This window comes from Zonotrichia leucophrys, chromosome 2 (assembly GCF_028769735.1).
Source record: "Zonotrichia leucophrys gambelii isolate GWCS_2022_RI chromosome 2, RI_Zleu_2.0, whole genome shotgun sequence".
In the NCBI taxonomy this organism is placed as follows: domain Eukaryota; kingdom Metazoa; phylum Chordata; class Aves; order Passeriformes; family Passerellidae; genus Zonotrichia; species Zonotrichia leucophrys.
The window spans coordinates 57,065,077-57,078,260 of NC_088171.1; the positions used below are offsets into that span (position 1 = coordinate 57,065,077).

Below are 13,184 nucleotides of genomic sequence, written 5' to 3' on the forward strand. Positions count from 1 at the left end.
TTTCATCATCAAAGTTTTACTATCTGTATTGTCATCTGAAGTAGTAAGTGGTATATGAGATTGTGAGGTTAAAATTCATCAGAATGCAGATGAACCTGCTGTCCTGGTTTGAAAAGGAAGTGAGTTTTTGGTATGGTGTGGTCAAACCAATGAGCGCTCAGATTTGAATATTAGCACCTGGTGTGGCCACTGAGGACATGGATACGCCTCTGAGAACACAGGGGGCTAAAAGCAGAGAACTCCCAGGGGGAAGCTCTCCTGGGTTCCATCCAGTCCGTGAGGGAGGTCAGAGCTCCCCTGCCCGGCTGCAGGCTGGGCGGGAGAGGGGAAGCCATGCGGCCTGGTGAGGTAGGCCGGGCCTTGGACAGAGAAGGGAGGTGAAGGCCCCTGCAGGATGGAAGGGTGGAGGAGCGCCAAGAGGCATCGGGCAGCCACCTCCCAGCCACCAGGAGAGAGAGAGAGAGAGAGAGAGAGAGAGAGAGAGAGAGAGAGAGAGAGCGAGCTGGTGTCTGTGCCTGTGCCACCTTGAAATTTGATAGCACAGCCAGCCGAGAAGGAGAAGGGGGGAGTGCAGGTGAGAAGCTGCCCAGCAGGGCAGCCATGGGAGTTCTGGACAGGCGGAGCCAGAGATTTTTAACCCTTTTCTTGGATGATGGAAACCTTACAAATGCTGATCCTCCTGGAGCTGAATGAGAAAAGAGATAGAGATAAGAGGAAATGGGCCATGAGAGTAGCTGAGAACAATCTTGGTAGGAGGGATGATGGAGTGGACTTTTCTTGTATAGCCATGGACAGAACCATTTTTCCTGTGACACAGAGACGGCATTTAGGGGGAGGCAATGGCTTGGAGCCAAGAGAGTGCAGTGATGTTATGTGAAGGAGTGCGTGAACAGAGACAGTGGGTGAGGAGGGTGGTGGTGCCCTCCGTCTTCAGGGAAGAAGACCTCTGTGTTCAAGACCCCTCGCCCCAGGTGGTGAATTTGGGGGTACAGGTGTGCCGAAAGTGAGAGACTGTGCTCTTTTTGGAACTGGACAAAGCATCTTTAAAAGGGGAACTCTAGAAGCAGCTCTGGTCCATGTGCAGTGGTGAGAGCACTGGACATGGAAGGAAGACGTCACCATGGCAAATGATCTCCAGATGGTGCCACGTGTGACGTGGAAACACAAAAGGTCTCAACTGTGTTTCCAGGGGAAGCCTATGGCACAAGAGGGACTTCTCTCTCCTTGATGAACTGAGAATTGATTATCTAAAGGGTGGTGATGGACTGAGAGTTGGTGATCTAAGAGATGGTAATGGAATTGAGAATCCAAGGTTTTGTCTTACTGTGATGTATTGGAAAATTGGTGGAGGGAGGAGGGATGTTTTTGGAAGGTTTTCATGCTGAGTTCTGTGTGTGTTTCTTTTTACATATAGTTGTAGGTTAATAAAGTTTTTCTTCTTTATTCCTAAGTTGGAACCTGCTTTGCTCTATTCCTGGTCACATTTCACAGCAGACACCAGGGAGCATATATGTTCATGGAGGCACTGGCATTGTCCCAGCATCAAACTGTGACACCTACATTTTGCCATTCTTGGGAGGAAGCTATAACACCATTCCTCACTGCTTTTAGCTCTTGTGAGATAATTGTTTCTTTCTTGATAACTGAGGGGGAAAGTACCACTAGACACAGCTCCTTTAATTGTGATACGTTATCATTGGATTTTGTGCTGGTGAGAACATTTGCAGGGAATTTGTTGTTGATGTCCTGTTGACTAATAACAACCAGGTTTGAAGGTAAAAGAGGACTTGAGAATCCATGAAGGTCTGTAAAACTGACCCAGAATGAGTCTTTCAATTCTTCCCACTATTCTGAGTGAATAGGTAGGATGTTTATTACCTTTAGTTCTGCACATCAGAAATTTCCTGCTGATTTTTGCAGGGTGGAACATTTCCCAAAGTCTGTCCAAAGATATCAGGGACGTCATTTTGGATCTTTGTTTACCATAATGGCTTACCATAAACCCTTCAACCCTAGTCTTCTTAAGGAAGCATTCTCTACAACAATACCAGTGGTTTTATTTTTCTTAAAATTTGATTATGTTGTTGGTACACTTTGACTTCTTATAATGTGCAATCAAAAGAAATTGTCCCCTCTCCAATTTATGCTGGTAGATCATGCAGCAGTAGAGGTGTATTACCTTGAAATGTATACCTTGAAAAAGGAAACAAATGTCAGTTATATGGTCTTTTTCGACTATTTTAGGTGGATAGGAACTTGACATGAATTGTGTTACTTGCTGTAATGTCTTTCTTTGCTCTTACTTTGGTCCCTCTTGACTGGTTTAAATGCCAGCTCATTTCTGATTTTTGGGAATTTGTGAGTCCCCATGAATCTTTATCATGATGTTGTTGAAGGCTCTAGGGTATATAAGGATACTGGGACTGAAAAGACAATGGGTAAAAAGGCACCACTTTCTCCTAACTAAATAGACATTGCATTGCAGAAATTATAATCTGAAGACATGTTTGAGAGATATGGTGAGAAACTTGGACATAATTGCCTTTGATACGGAAGTTGCGTACAAATCACTGTTCAGTTATTTATGTTAGTTAAGTAACTTTATCTCATATTGTTAAAACATTTAAAAAACCCAGAAAGACAGTTGTGTCTTTTTGTGTCCTTCACAAAAACACTGTTCATAGAAGTAGTTCCAATGTAATTCGTGGTCACTGATTATTGCATAGTGGTGGGCCTTGGGTTGGGCTGAGGGCCATCATCTGAAAGGACTCAGCACTTTCTGAGAGATCTGCTGCAGGATAAAATCAACGATATTTTGGATGATTTCTCAAATAGTACAATATGGTTGCTAACAGTGAATAGGGGAAGAGAAACAGATTTTCCAAATGCAAACTACACAATATGAAAGCTTGGAGTACTTAGGCACACATTTTTTGCAGTCACAGATTTGTCAATTCCTGTCTTCTCCACTATTAAAAAAGGGACAATAATATATTTTCTTTACAGAAACATAGAAAAACTATTTCAGTTTTCAGGGTATATTTGAAAAAATACTGATGATATTACTCTCCTTATTAGGTGGACAGATGTGCCAATGGGCTGATGAATGAAGATGACAATCTAAAAGAAATTAACTCCAACAGATGCAAAATTCTGTATTATGCAGTATTGCTTTCCCATATTTGTGATAGCTGCTGTAATTGTTTCAGTGCAGGAAGAGGTATCAGTGATGTGGCTAGCAAGCCACAGTTTTCAACAAGTTTTTTTTAATATATCCTTGCTGAGCAGAAATGTAAAATGAAAATCTGTATTTTAAAATATACATTTATTTCTGTTTCTTTCTTACAGCTTGTGGCCAATGCAATCCTTTTTGTCAGTGTAAATTTGTATGGGGTCTTTGTGAGGATTTTGACAGAAAGGGCTCAAAGGAAGGCATTCCTTCAGGCCAGGAACTGCATTGAGGACAGGCTGAGACTGGAGGATGAAAATGAAAAACAGGTCAGTTTCTAAAACTTACTTATTTTTTTCTGTTTCTCCTGAGATGACTGTAGTTATGTGAACCATAGGTCAGGACATTGTTGCCAAATGTATGCTAGGGCATGTGTGCATTTCCATTGCATAGGAAATGCTGCCTTCCCCCATCTGCTTCAGGTCCTCTTCCCCAGAGGATGCACACTCTTCACTCTTCATCTGCAGAGCTCAGAGAAGGTACAGGCTGACTCCACAGCTACTGTCAGCTCCAGTGCCAGAGGGATCTATTTTAGGGCTGAATCAAAGCCAAAACACTTTTGTAATATAAGATTGTGGTTATTTATCTGTATGGATGTTTTCAATGTTTTTGGGTGGGTGTTAGATGCGCTGTAAGTACTTTTCTTCTCGCTAAGTGTTCTATAACCTGTTTGCCTTTATAGCATCAATTAAAAAAGTCAACATTTTGAGCACAAGGAGCTGCACTGGTAAATGAATAAGTATAATTGATAACAAGAATGAATATATTATGTTTTTGTACAACTAATAATAAGAATAACTGTAATAGCAATCAGTATCTTTTCTCAAAAATCACCTCAGTTATTTGATAGTTTTTTTCATACAATTTTATCAGTCAACCTTCCAAGCATATTTGGAAACAATAGACAAAGAAAATGCTACATTGTGAACCTTGCTGGTTTTACTCACAGATCTTCATGCCATTTGGGTTTTCCCTTTTTTTTTTTTCCTTTATATGTTCTCTATATTTTTCACACAAATATTTGTAACTCTGTTCCATTGTATTAGTAGCTACTTTTCCCAGTATTTCTCCATGGCCTTTCCCTAAGCAGAAAGACAAAACATATTCCAGAGCTCCAAGCCCTGGAGGGTACAAGGCTCCATGCTATCTTGGTTCCTCCTGGGAACCAAGGCTCAGAACAACTCTCTGAGATACATCTCATGGACAAAGTACAACAAGTGCTGAATGGGGGGCTCCAGAGAAGGGACTTGGCCTCAGGAGGGAATTGCATCACCACTTGTCTTCCTAACTGGTATTTTTTATCAATTATGCTAATTTTCTGAACCTTTAAAAATGTACTTATGCCTGGAGAAGGATGGACTTTTGTGGACATCTTTCCATAACTGCCTCTGAAGTCCTTCAAATAAAGTTCCCCTTTTATATTACCTCCTTGAGCTAAAATTATCTCAAGTTTCACTTCCAGGTTGGGAAAAAGACAACAATCTTTGTCTTTTATAGCGTAAACCCATCATAGCTTAAATCTGCTATTATCTATTGGTGTGTAAGGTTTGGACTAGCTTTTTCTTTCTGTGTAGGTGATAATAGAGAGTGACACTGGAATACCTCTGTGGCGTGGTTGTGATGGTGTTCGCTGGGGTCTTAGGATGAGGGAAGAGACGAGGATCTGACTCCATGTTTCAAAAGGCTTGATTTATTATTTTATGATACATATGATATTAAAACTATACTAAAAAAAATAAAAGAAAGTATTTCATCAGAAGGCTAGCTAAGAATAGAAAAACAAAGAATTATGACAAAAGCTTGCGTCTCGGACAGAGAGTCTGAGCCAGCTGACTGTGATTGGCCATTAATTAGAAAAAAAACACATGAGACCAATCACAGATCTACCTGTTGCATTCCAGAGCAGCAGATAACCATTGTTTACATTTTGTTCCTGAGGCCTCTCAGGTTCTCAGGAGAAAAAAATCCTAAGGAAAGGATTTTTCAGAAAATGTGTCTGTGACGTTTGGTGGTTACTTAGACCAAACAAGATGGCAGGGTCCTCAAAGCTTGTGTACCTCACTCAATTTTACTGTCCCCCATTTGCAATTTCTTTAGCAAGTCTATTCCTATGTGTGGAGTAACACATGTCCTTAAGTACTTTCTGTTATGAATTAAGTGATTATGTTGTTTGTGAGAAGAACGTACTCTGTAATAAGTAGACATCTCTTTGAACACTGAATGTCTTTGCTGGCTGTGTAAAAATGGTGTTAGAATCGAAGCCTTTAGATTTAATTCTGGTTTTTTGTAATCCAAAGCTGCAGACTTCTTAAAGGCATAAATGTGTCATAAATTCACTTATGGGATTTAAACAAGCCTGTCATTTCTGTCTTTGAAAACCTACTTCCTACTTCTGGGATCCAGCATGAAAACAAAATTGATTTTTTGTGTTTCTCTTAGCAATTTCTCTTAGCAAAGAAAAAAAAAAATTAGCAATCTGTCTTATTTTATATGTTATCCATGCATGTAGAAACACAACAAAAGCAATAACATTACGCATAATTGCCATTATTGTTGATAGTGTACCTAGATAATCCTGCAAATGTTTTTCTAAGGCAGTGTACAGGTCAGGAAAGAGAATAAATTTTCTCTTACACTTGTGAAATTAATTTTATGTATTACAGTGTAAAACTCAGTGCAGTTGTGAAATATGCTAATTAGTTGTCACAAGTACCACCAAAATACTTTCTGTGGCTGTTCTCACACTATATTAGCATAGCTCTAGAACCAGAGTGAGAATTAAAACACTATTACAGGCTACAAAATTATGCTGCAGTTGTGGCATAACATACTCTGAGTTTCCAGCTGGCAGCACTCAAGAGTGTTTTGAGAGGACAAGAAATGCTGCTGACCTAGTTCAATTTTTGTGATCAGTTCTGTAATTTTGTTCTCTGAAGTATCAACATTACATGTTAAAAAGGTCTGAATGTTTTCATCAGACTTTCTTATCTCATCCAAATGATCTGCCCTAGAAAACATAGCCCTTTAACACTGAGAATTGTGACCCAAAATGGTAAAATTATTCCCTGACATTTCTGTGCAAATCTCTTACTGGAAAGGAAAGAACATGGTCTTGACTTTTGAACAGACACAGCTTCCTGAAGTTGAAGTGTTGACTGTGTGAGACAGACACCACAGATGAAGCTGTAAGTGAGATTTCTTCCTCTGTGTCCTACTTACAGTGAATTCTCCTCATGGGATGTATTTGTAGTAAGAGCCCCAAAGGATAATTTTGATAAAACTATCTTTGTGAGCAAGAATAAATATCTTGTGTTGGCGCATTTTTGGATTCATGCAAACAGCCTTGAAAGTGTTGCTGGGGAGAAAGGGAGCAGACAGATTCTGTTTATTTTAATATTCAGTGTAAGGCTCACCATGTTATCTATTATCTGTGGTCACAATGAATAACGGGCTTTCATGGCAGCATCATCCATTTCTTGCATTGCGGAATGTTGGATTACAGTTCCACCAGAAGCAAAGGCCAAGAACCAGGTTTTAGATAATGAACAAATAGTTACAATCATTCACTTGAGATAAACCTTTTCTCTTGTTATCTATAAATCTCAGCAGCAAGCCATCCTCTGCAGAGCAAACAGCTAAGAATAATTATTGTGAGGTGGGTCCATTTCCCTGGAATTCTGTTTTTTCTGTTCATGCTCCTTAAGAGCACTTGAGCACTTCCCCTCACTCCCACTGCACCATCTCTCTGTGTCCACTTCCTTAATTCCACATCATCCTTTGCCTGTATAGCAAAAAAAGCATTGTCACCCAGCTCCCTGAAGGACTCCTTGTCTTAAGACATCCCAGCTGTTCTCCCAGCAGTACTTCACCCCTTCCCAAGAAAGAAAGAAAGGAGCAAGTAGGGATGGGGAATGGGGGATGTATTCAATACAGAAAAAGGAGTCTGCTGCTGATGCAACTGATTGCCGTCTGACTAAAAGGGAATGTAAGGAAGATGTGACTCACTGTGTATTAATTGCAGGTATAGTAGCTCCTGAAATGGAGCTGTGTTCCAAGGAAGAGATATGATTGTTCTTCTGAGTCTATCTTAATTTGAGAAGCAACTGGACCACTGTCTTCAAAGACCTGCAGACTCTCATTTTCCAAGTGTCTCTTTCAGCATCTTTATAGTTTTGTCATCCCCACAGTTTTGTGGTCATCACTGTAACTGGGTGCTAATTAATCTTCGAAGTATGCGCTGTATAAGACAACTACCTTTTACTTGTCATGGACTTGTTGTCTGATGAATTGATTTTGTGCTTTCCAGCTCTTGTTTTGTGACATTGGTAATCATCCTGCCATAACCTCTTCCATGCCACTCACAACACTGTAGACTTTCACAACCCTGCTCATCTCTCTTTCCAAGGTGAAGGCCTGTCATATGTTTGGTCTCCTGATGCATGGAAGCTACATCCTAGCCCACTCTTGCCAACCTTATAATGAATCTTAATCACATTCCCTCCTTTTCTTGCTCTGCCAAGAAGAATATTTTGATGCATATTCATACACTAAATTTGGGGATAAAACACATAATTTTCCTTGGTGAAATGCACTTGTTGTAGCACAGGTTGATATGAAAAGTGCCTGTTGCTTTCATATAAGGAAGGCCGGGAAAACATTTGACTTCATGCAAACCTTCAAAGCCCACAAAACTACCTTAAATATCTTCACCGATTATTTAATTTCATTAGTACATGCAAGTATATTTGCACAATAAAGCCTTCTTTCAAGCCATTTGTTTAGATCTTTCCTTCCAACCTAAATGTAACTTTTGTACTTCCTCACAATTAGAATTGACATTGGAAAATCAACTGGAAAATAGCAAAGTATCCAGAACGGGTGAATTGCTGTCTTAAAAACTAATTGTGAAATCAAATCTAGTTTTTCAAACCTTTGGGACTGGAGAAATGTATTTATTGGTGGCACTTGTCTTTCAAGAAATAGTTGTGTACTTCACTACAACACATGAAACTTTAATCTATTTAATATAAGAAACTGAATGAAGCACTTAAAAATTACTGGGAATTAGGAAGCTTGGGGCTGAGACAGCCAGCTGTGTGTCTAGCTTCAGGACCACAACACTGCCACTCCAGCTACACTAATTAGATTTGTTGAAATGTTGTTCAACACCATGCTACTGCAATAACACTGGTTCTGGGAGACAGACTAGAACTTTGGTGATGGTCTGCAGTTCCTTCATACATGTTCACGAGATAATGTGCAGCTAGCTAAATTTTCCTTGTGCAGCGCTGAATTTTGTGTGCAAATATCTGCATGCATATGTGTCTGCATTCCAAGTGTCTTCTGCAATTTAGGGCAATGTCCTTAATGTTGCATGTAGTAACTGGGTCACCCCTGAGTCAAAGGTTTGATTAATAACTGTTCATAGAAACGGAAAAGGTGTCAACAAAAGATAACATGCCTCTCACTGCATCATACTTTGAACTACTGCTTAGGGTGTCTTGCCTTCGAATTCTCTGCCTCATTCCGCTTTAAAACAATTTGATCTAGGCATTTTGCATTTTGTATGTCTGTACCACCTCCTGTATATTTGAGTAAAAAGATGACTCCTACAGAAGCCCTCCAGTGGGTTTGTCTGTTGTGTTTAATTTCAAGCCCTTATGAAGAAAGGGAAAAATTACATTAACTTTGAATAAAGCAAATAGTGTTGGATTTTGTTTTGGTAGTGGATAACAGTTTGCTGAGATTTTTAGCTTTTCAATTCAGCAACCAAATGAAGGAATTAGTTATTTGCACAGCCCCAGGCAGAAGTAATTTCTAGAGTGCCTGGCATCACGCTTATCAGGCTCTCCTCATGTTTCCCGTACTTTTTGTTCTCAGAATATTGCATCTTGTTTTTTTCAGTGCAGAAAAATATATGAAATCTATCATTAATACAGTCCTTGTTTCTGTAACCATTCATACTGTCAGAATGCATCAGCAAATCACCCTGCGGCAAAAATTTCACATGGATCATGTGTGGATGCAAAACCATATTCTTGTCAAATGATGCAGCAGGGAAGTGATACTGGTTTTGCACAAAGTGCAAGGTATGTGGTGATACTTGGTCCTCTGCAAAAGCTAGCCAGTATGATCTTTGAAAAATATAGGTGGACTAATTTTAGCTAGCAGGGTGAGCCTGTACAATATTGCTACTATGTTCTATGTTACAGAACAGCTTAAAATTGTATCTATTCCATCATCAAATTACAGTCTTACACAGGAAATTCTATCTTCAAAAATCTATTTGTTCTTTACTAGGATCAGGCAAAAGAAGAAATAAGGAGTGTTGCAATTTCAGGCTGTCAGTTTGAACTACTGGACTTCAGGCCCACTTGTGCAGGATGACCATCAGTGTCTCTTAGCCAAATCAGAGATTAGAAATTGTCTTGGTGTCTGCTTCGTTTGCCCCATTTGGCTGCTTAGATCCTTACACAGAAAAGAAATACATGGCATGCCTGGTCCATCTTCTGCCTTTCTCAGGTAAAAAGAGATATAGAGGCACATTTTGGTCTCTCACAAAGCAATAATTGCCCAGAAGCTTTCTACTGACCAGCACCTGTTAGTCTCCAGTCCTGCAATAATCGTGCACATGTCTATCCTTCACAGAGCAAATAATAAAACTGAGGGCTACTCAGATTAAATAGATTAAGGCTTTAGCCTAAATCTGAAGTCATTTGGAGTTGCTTGTAACCTTCTGCAAGGAAAGGTATAGCAAAAAAATAAATGTGTTTTAATTTTACAGATCTGTTGCGCCTCTTGGTTTGCAGAATAAACATCTTATCTGAATCCAGCTAGTGCAAGAAGCTACACTGCTTGGCATACCACCATGACTCCTCTTATCTGACTTTGGCCAAGTAAAAGTGAGGCTTGTAGTCTAACCCTTTAACCTACAGGCAGTAATCCCTAATAGTAACAGGCATATCCAAGGGCAGTTCAACCTTTCTATCCTGAGCTCTTTGTTAAAACAGAAGATGAGGTTTTTTCTTTGGGAGTGGTTACAAGAGGACACTGCAACTTAGGGCTGCACAGCTGTAGGATAACAGAGAGATGCACGTTGCTGCTAGACTTGCAATTCCAAAGTGTAACATAAATAACAAAATGGGTAACATAGTATAAAAACACATATTTGTAAATCATAAAAAGTTCATATATTTTAGTTACCTTGTAATTTTATTACACTAGCTCCATGCCTTTATTTTACAAAATGAAACTTAAGGAAAGTCTATAAAAACATTTTAAAAAACAACTTATAAGAACAGGCTAGGTCATTACTATAACTATTCATCCCTTGAAAATTTTCTGATGTTAGTAAATGTTGTGGTTTAATCCCAAGCACAGCTAAGCAGCACATAGCTCTTTCCTCCTTCTCTCTCTCCATGGTCCGATGGGAGAACGAATAGAAAGAACAAGGGTGAGAAAGTTCATGGATTGACATAAAGACACTTTAATAACTAAAGCAAAAGCTATGCATGCAAGCAAAACAAAACAAGAAATTAAGTCACTGCTTCCCATTGGCAGATTGGTGTTCAACCATTCTTGGGAAAGCAGAGTTTCGTCAAATGTAATGGTCACTAGAGAAGACAAATTCCATGACTATGAATATCATCCTCCTTCCTCTTTTTTTCCAACAGTTTATATGCTGAGCATGACACCATATGTTATGGAAAATCCCTTTGGTTAGTTGGGATCAGGTGTCCTGGCTCTGTCCCCGCCCAGATTCTTGTGCACATGAAGCCTCCTCACTGGCAGGATGATATGAGAGGCAGAAAATCCCTTGGCTCTGAGTAAACTTTGATCAGCAATAACTGAAACATCCCTGTGTTATCAATGCTATTTTCAGCACAAATCCAAAACATAGCACCCTACTAGCCACTGTGAAGAAAATTAACTCTATTATTCTGTGTAAATAGAAAGCAAATTAAATATGTAAATTAAATTGGTTATTAGCCATTCCATTTTTTGTCACAAGATATCAGTGGCATCCTGGCCTGTATCAGCAATAGTGTGGCCAGCACGACCGGGGAAGTGATTGTCCCCAGGTACTGGGCACATTTTGAATCCTGTGTTCAGTTTTGGGCTTCTCACTACAAGAAAGGCATTGAGGGGCTGGAGCGTGTCCAGAGAAGGGCAGTTAAGCTGGGGAAGGGTCTGGAGAGTAAGTCCTGTGAGGAGGTGTTGAGAGAGGATTGTATTGATCTCTACAACTGCATGAAAGGAGGTTGTAGCCAGGTGGGGGTCAGTCTGTTCTCCCAGGTAACAAGTGACAAGAGGACATGGCCTCAAACTCTACCAAGGGAGGTTCAGGTTGGACCTTAGAAAGAATTTCTTCATGGAAAGGACTGTCAAGCATAGTTATGGGCTGCCCAGGGAGGTGATGGAGTCTCCATCATTGGATGTGTTCAAACAAACCAACTGTACGTGGCACTCAGTGCCATGGTCTTGTTGACAAGGGAGTGTCTGGCCAGAGGTTGGACTTGGTGATCTCAGAGACCTTTTCCAATCTAGATGATTTTGCAATAATTTGATAACTTAAAAATTGGTAGTTATATAATTCTAAACCTGTTAATACTTTGGTTGTTAGGAATTTTGGAATAAATAATGAAAAATTTATAATATGTTCTCTTTCAAGCAACTGTCAATCAAATATGCTAGTGTTTGACTCTGAATTTTTCAGTTTATTTTTCCTACTTGCATTGTGTAGCTTCAATTAGAGAGACAAAGGAGGAAGGGTGAACAGGCTCACACAAACCTGTCCTTAATAGATGACTAAAGACACACAACCATGCAGTCTTAAGCAGATAACAGTTTTCAGCAGATAGCATCATGGATGACAGTTGCCAAGGCAAATAATCATAATTAGGCACACTGGCTATAGTGCATCAGATTCTGAAGTTCAACCGTAAGACAAATAATTCAAAAGAGTTCTTAGAGTTGATTTCTAAATTTAGAGTAATATCCATGACAGAAGTGTGGTATGAACACTAATACAATATTGTTATGCATTTTAGTAGGATGCCACAGTATGAAGTAAGGCAACCTCAATAGTGAATACTGATTTTCTTCCTTCAGCAGCAGGAATTCATAGATAACTTTAAAATGTCATTAGAAAAGTTCTCTTGCATGTATTTTTATTGTTGTTCACTTCTAGAACAGTCTTGACTGTAATAAATAAGTTATCTAACATGTTACACAAATCTGACACTTTTCCTGTGTCAGTCTTCAAACACAGGGTGGTTCCACCATAGACCATAAACTGTTTTGTTACCTAGGTGTTTCATGTCACAGCAGCTGGCACCACCACATGTGCAGTTTGCCAAATTATATGTTACCACTTGAGCACAGATTATCTCCTTGAATAGAATACTAAGCTGGGCACTTTACTTTCATTCCAATATATGAAAAAGTATATGCTGCTGGCACACGTATTCTTATGAATTTTTTTTTCCTGTTTCCTTTGGCCAATTGTTTATGGAGGAAAAGAGCTAGATTACACTCCATTAACTGGCAAAAGAAATGCATTCTAAGGTAGTATTTTTCTCAGGTTTGCCATACTAAATGAACTTCTGTCTTTCATGTGATCTAAATTCTTTCCAAGGATTCTGTTCCCCATTACCTCTTCAATACAAACTTATTTTATTTGGAGTTTAGCTCCCCTTCATTCACATTTGATTGGGAATTTCCTAGTTTGACAAGGAAAAATGAATTAAATCTGAGTCACACTTGCTATTTTAAGTATGTGAATACATTCTTTGCTTCCTTAGCATATTACTGATTGGTCCTTGTTCTTCTACTCTGGAAGGCAATAAGATTTTCTCCTATGGGTTAGTCTTGCTTCCTTGCTCTGTAGAAAGACAAAATGAAGCAAAGGACAAAAGCTTTTAGGTTTTTCTAATCTAAATTAGAAAAACGTCTA

The 13,184-nt window shown here is 39.3% G+C and overlaps 1 protein-coding gene across 2 annotated transcripts in view; it reads left to right on the forward strand.

Moving 5' to 3' along the window:
* Window positions 1-13,184, forward strand: part of ADCY1 (adenylate cyclase 1) — a 160,430-nt gene that overhangs the window by 41,843 nt on the left and 105,403 nt on the right. For both annotated transcript variants that reach the window (XR_010439149.1, XM_064705070.1), the window contains exon 2: window positions 3,349-3,498. Coding sequence is in view for 1 of the 2 variants with exons in the window: in XM_064705070.1 (XP_064561140.1) it covers window positions 3,349-3,498 (150 nt within the window). In the remaining variant the exon portion in view is untranslated. The remainder of the gene's footprint in view (window positions 1-3,348; window positions 3,499-13,184) is intronic.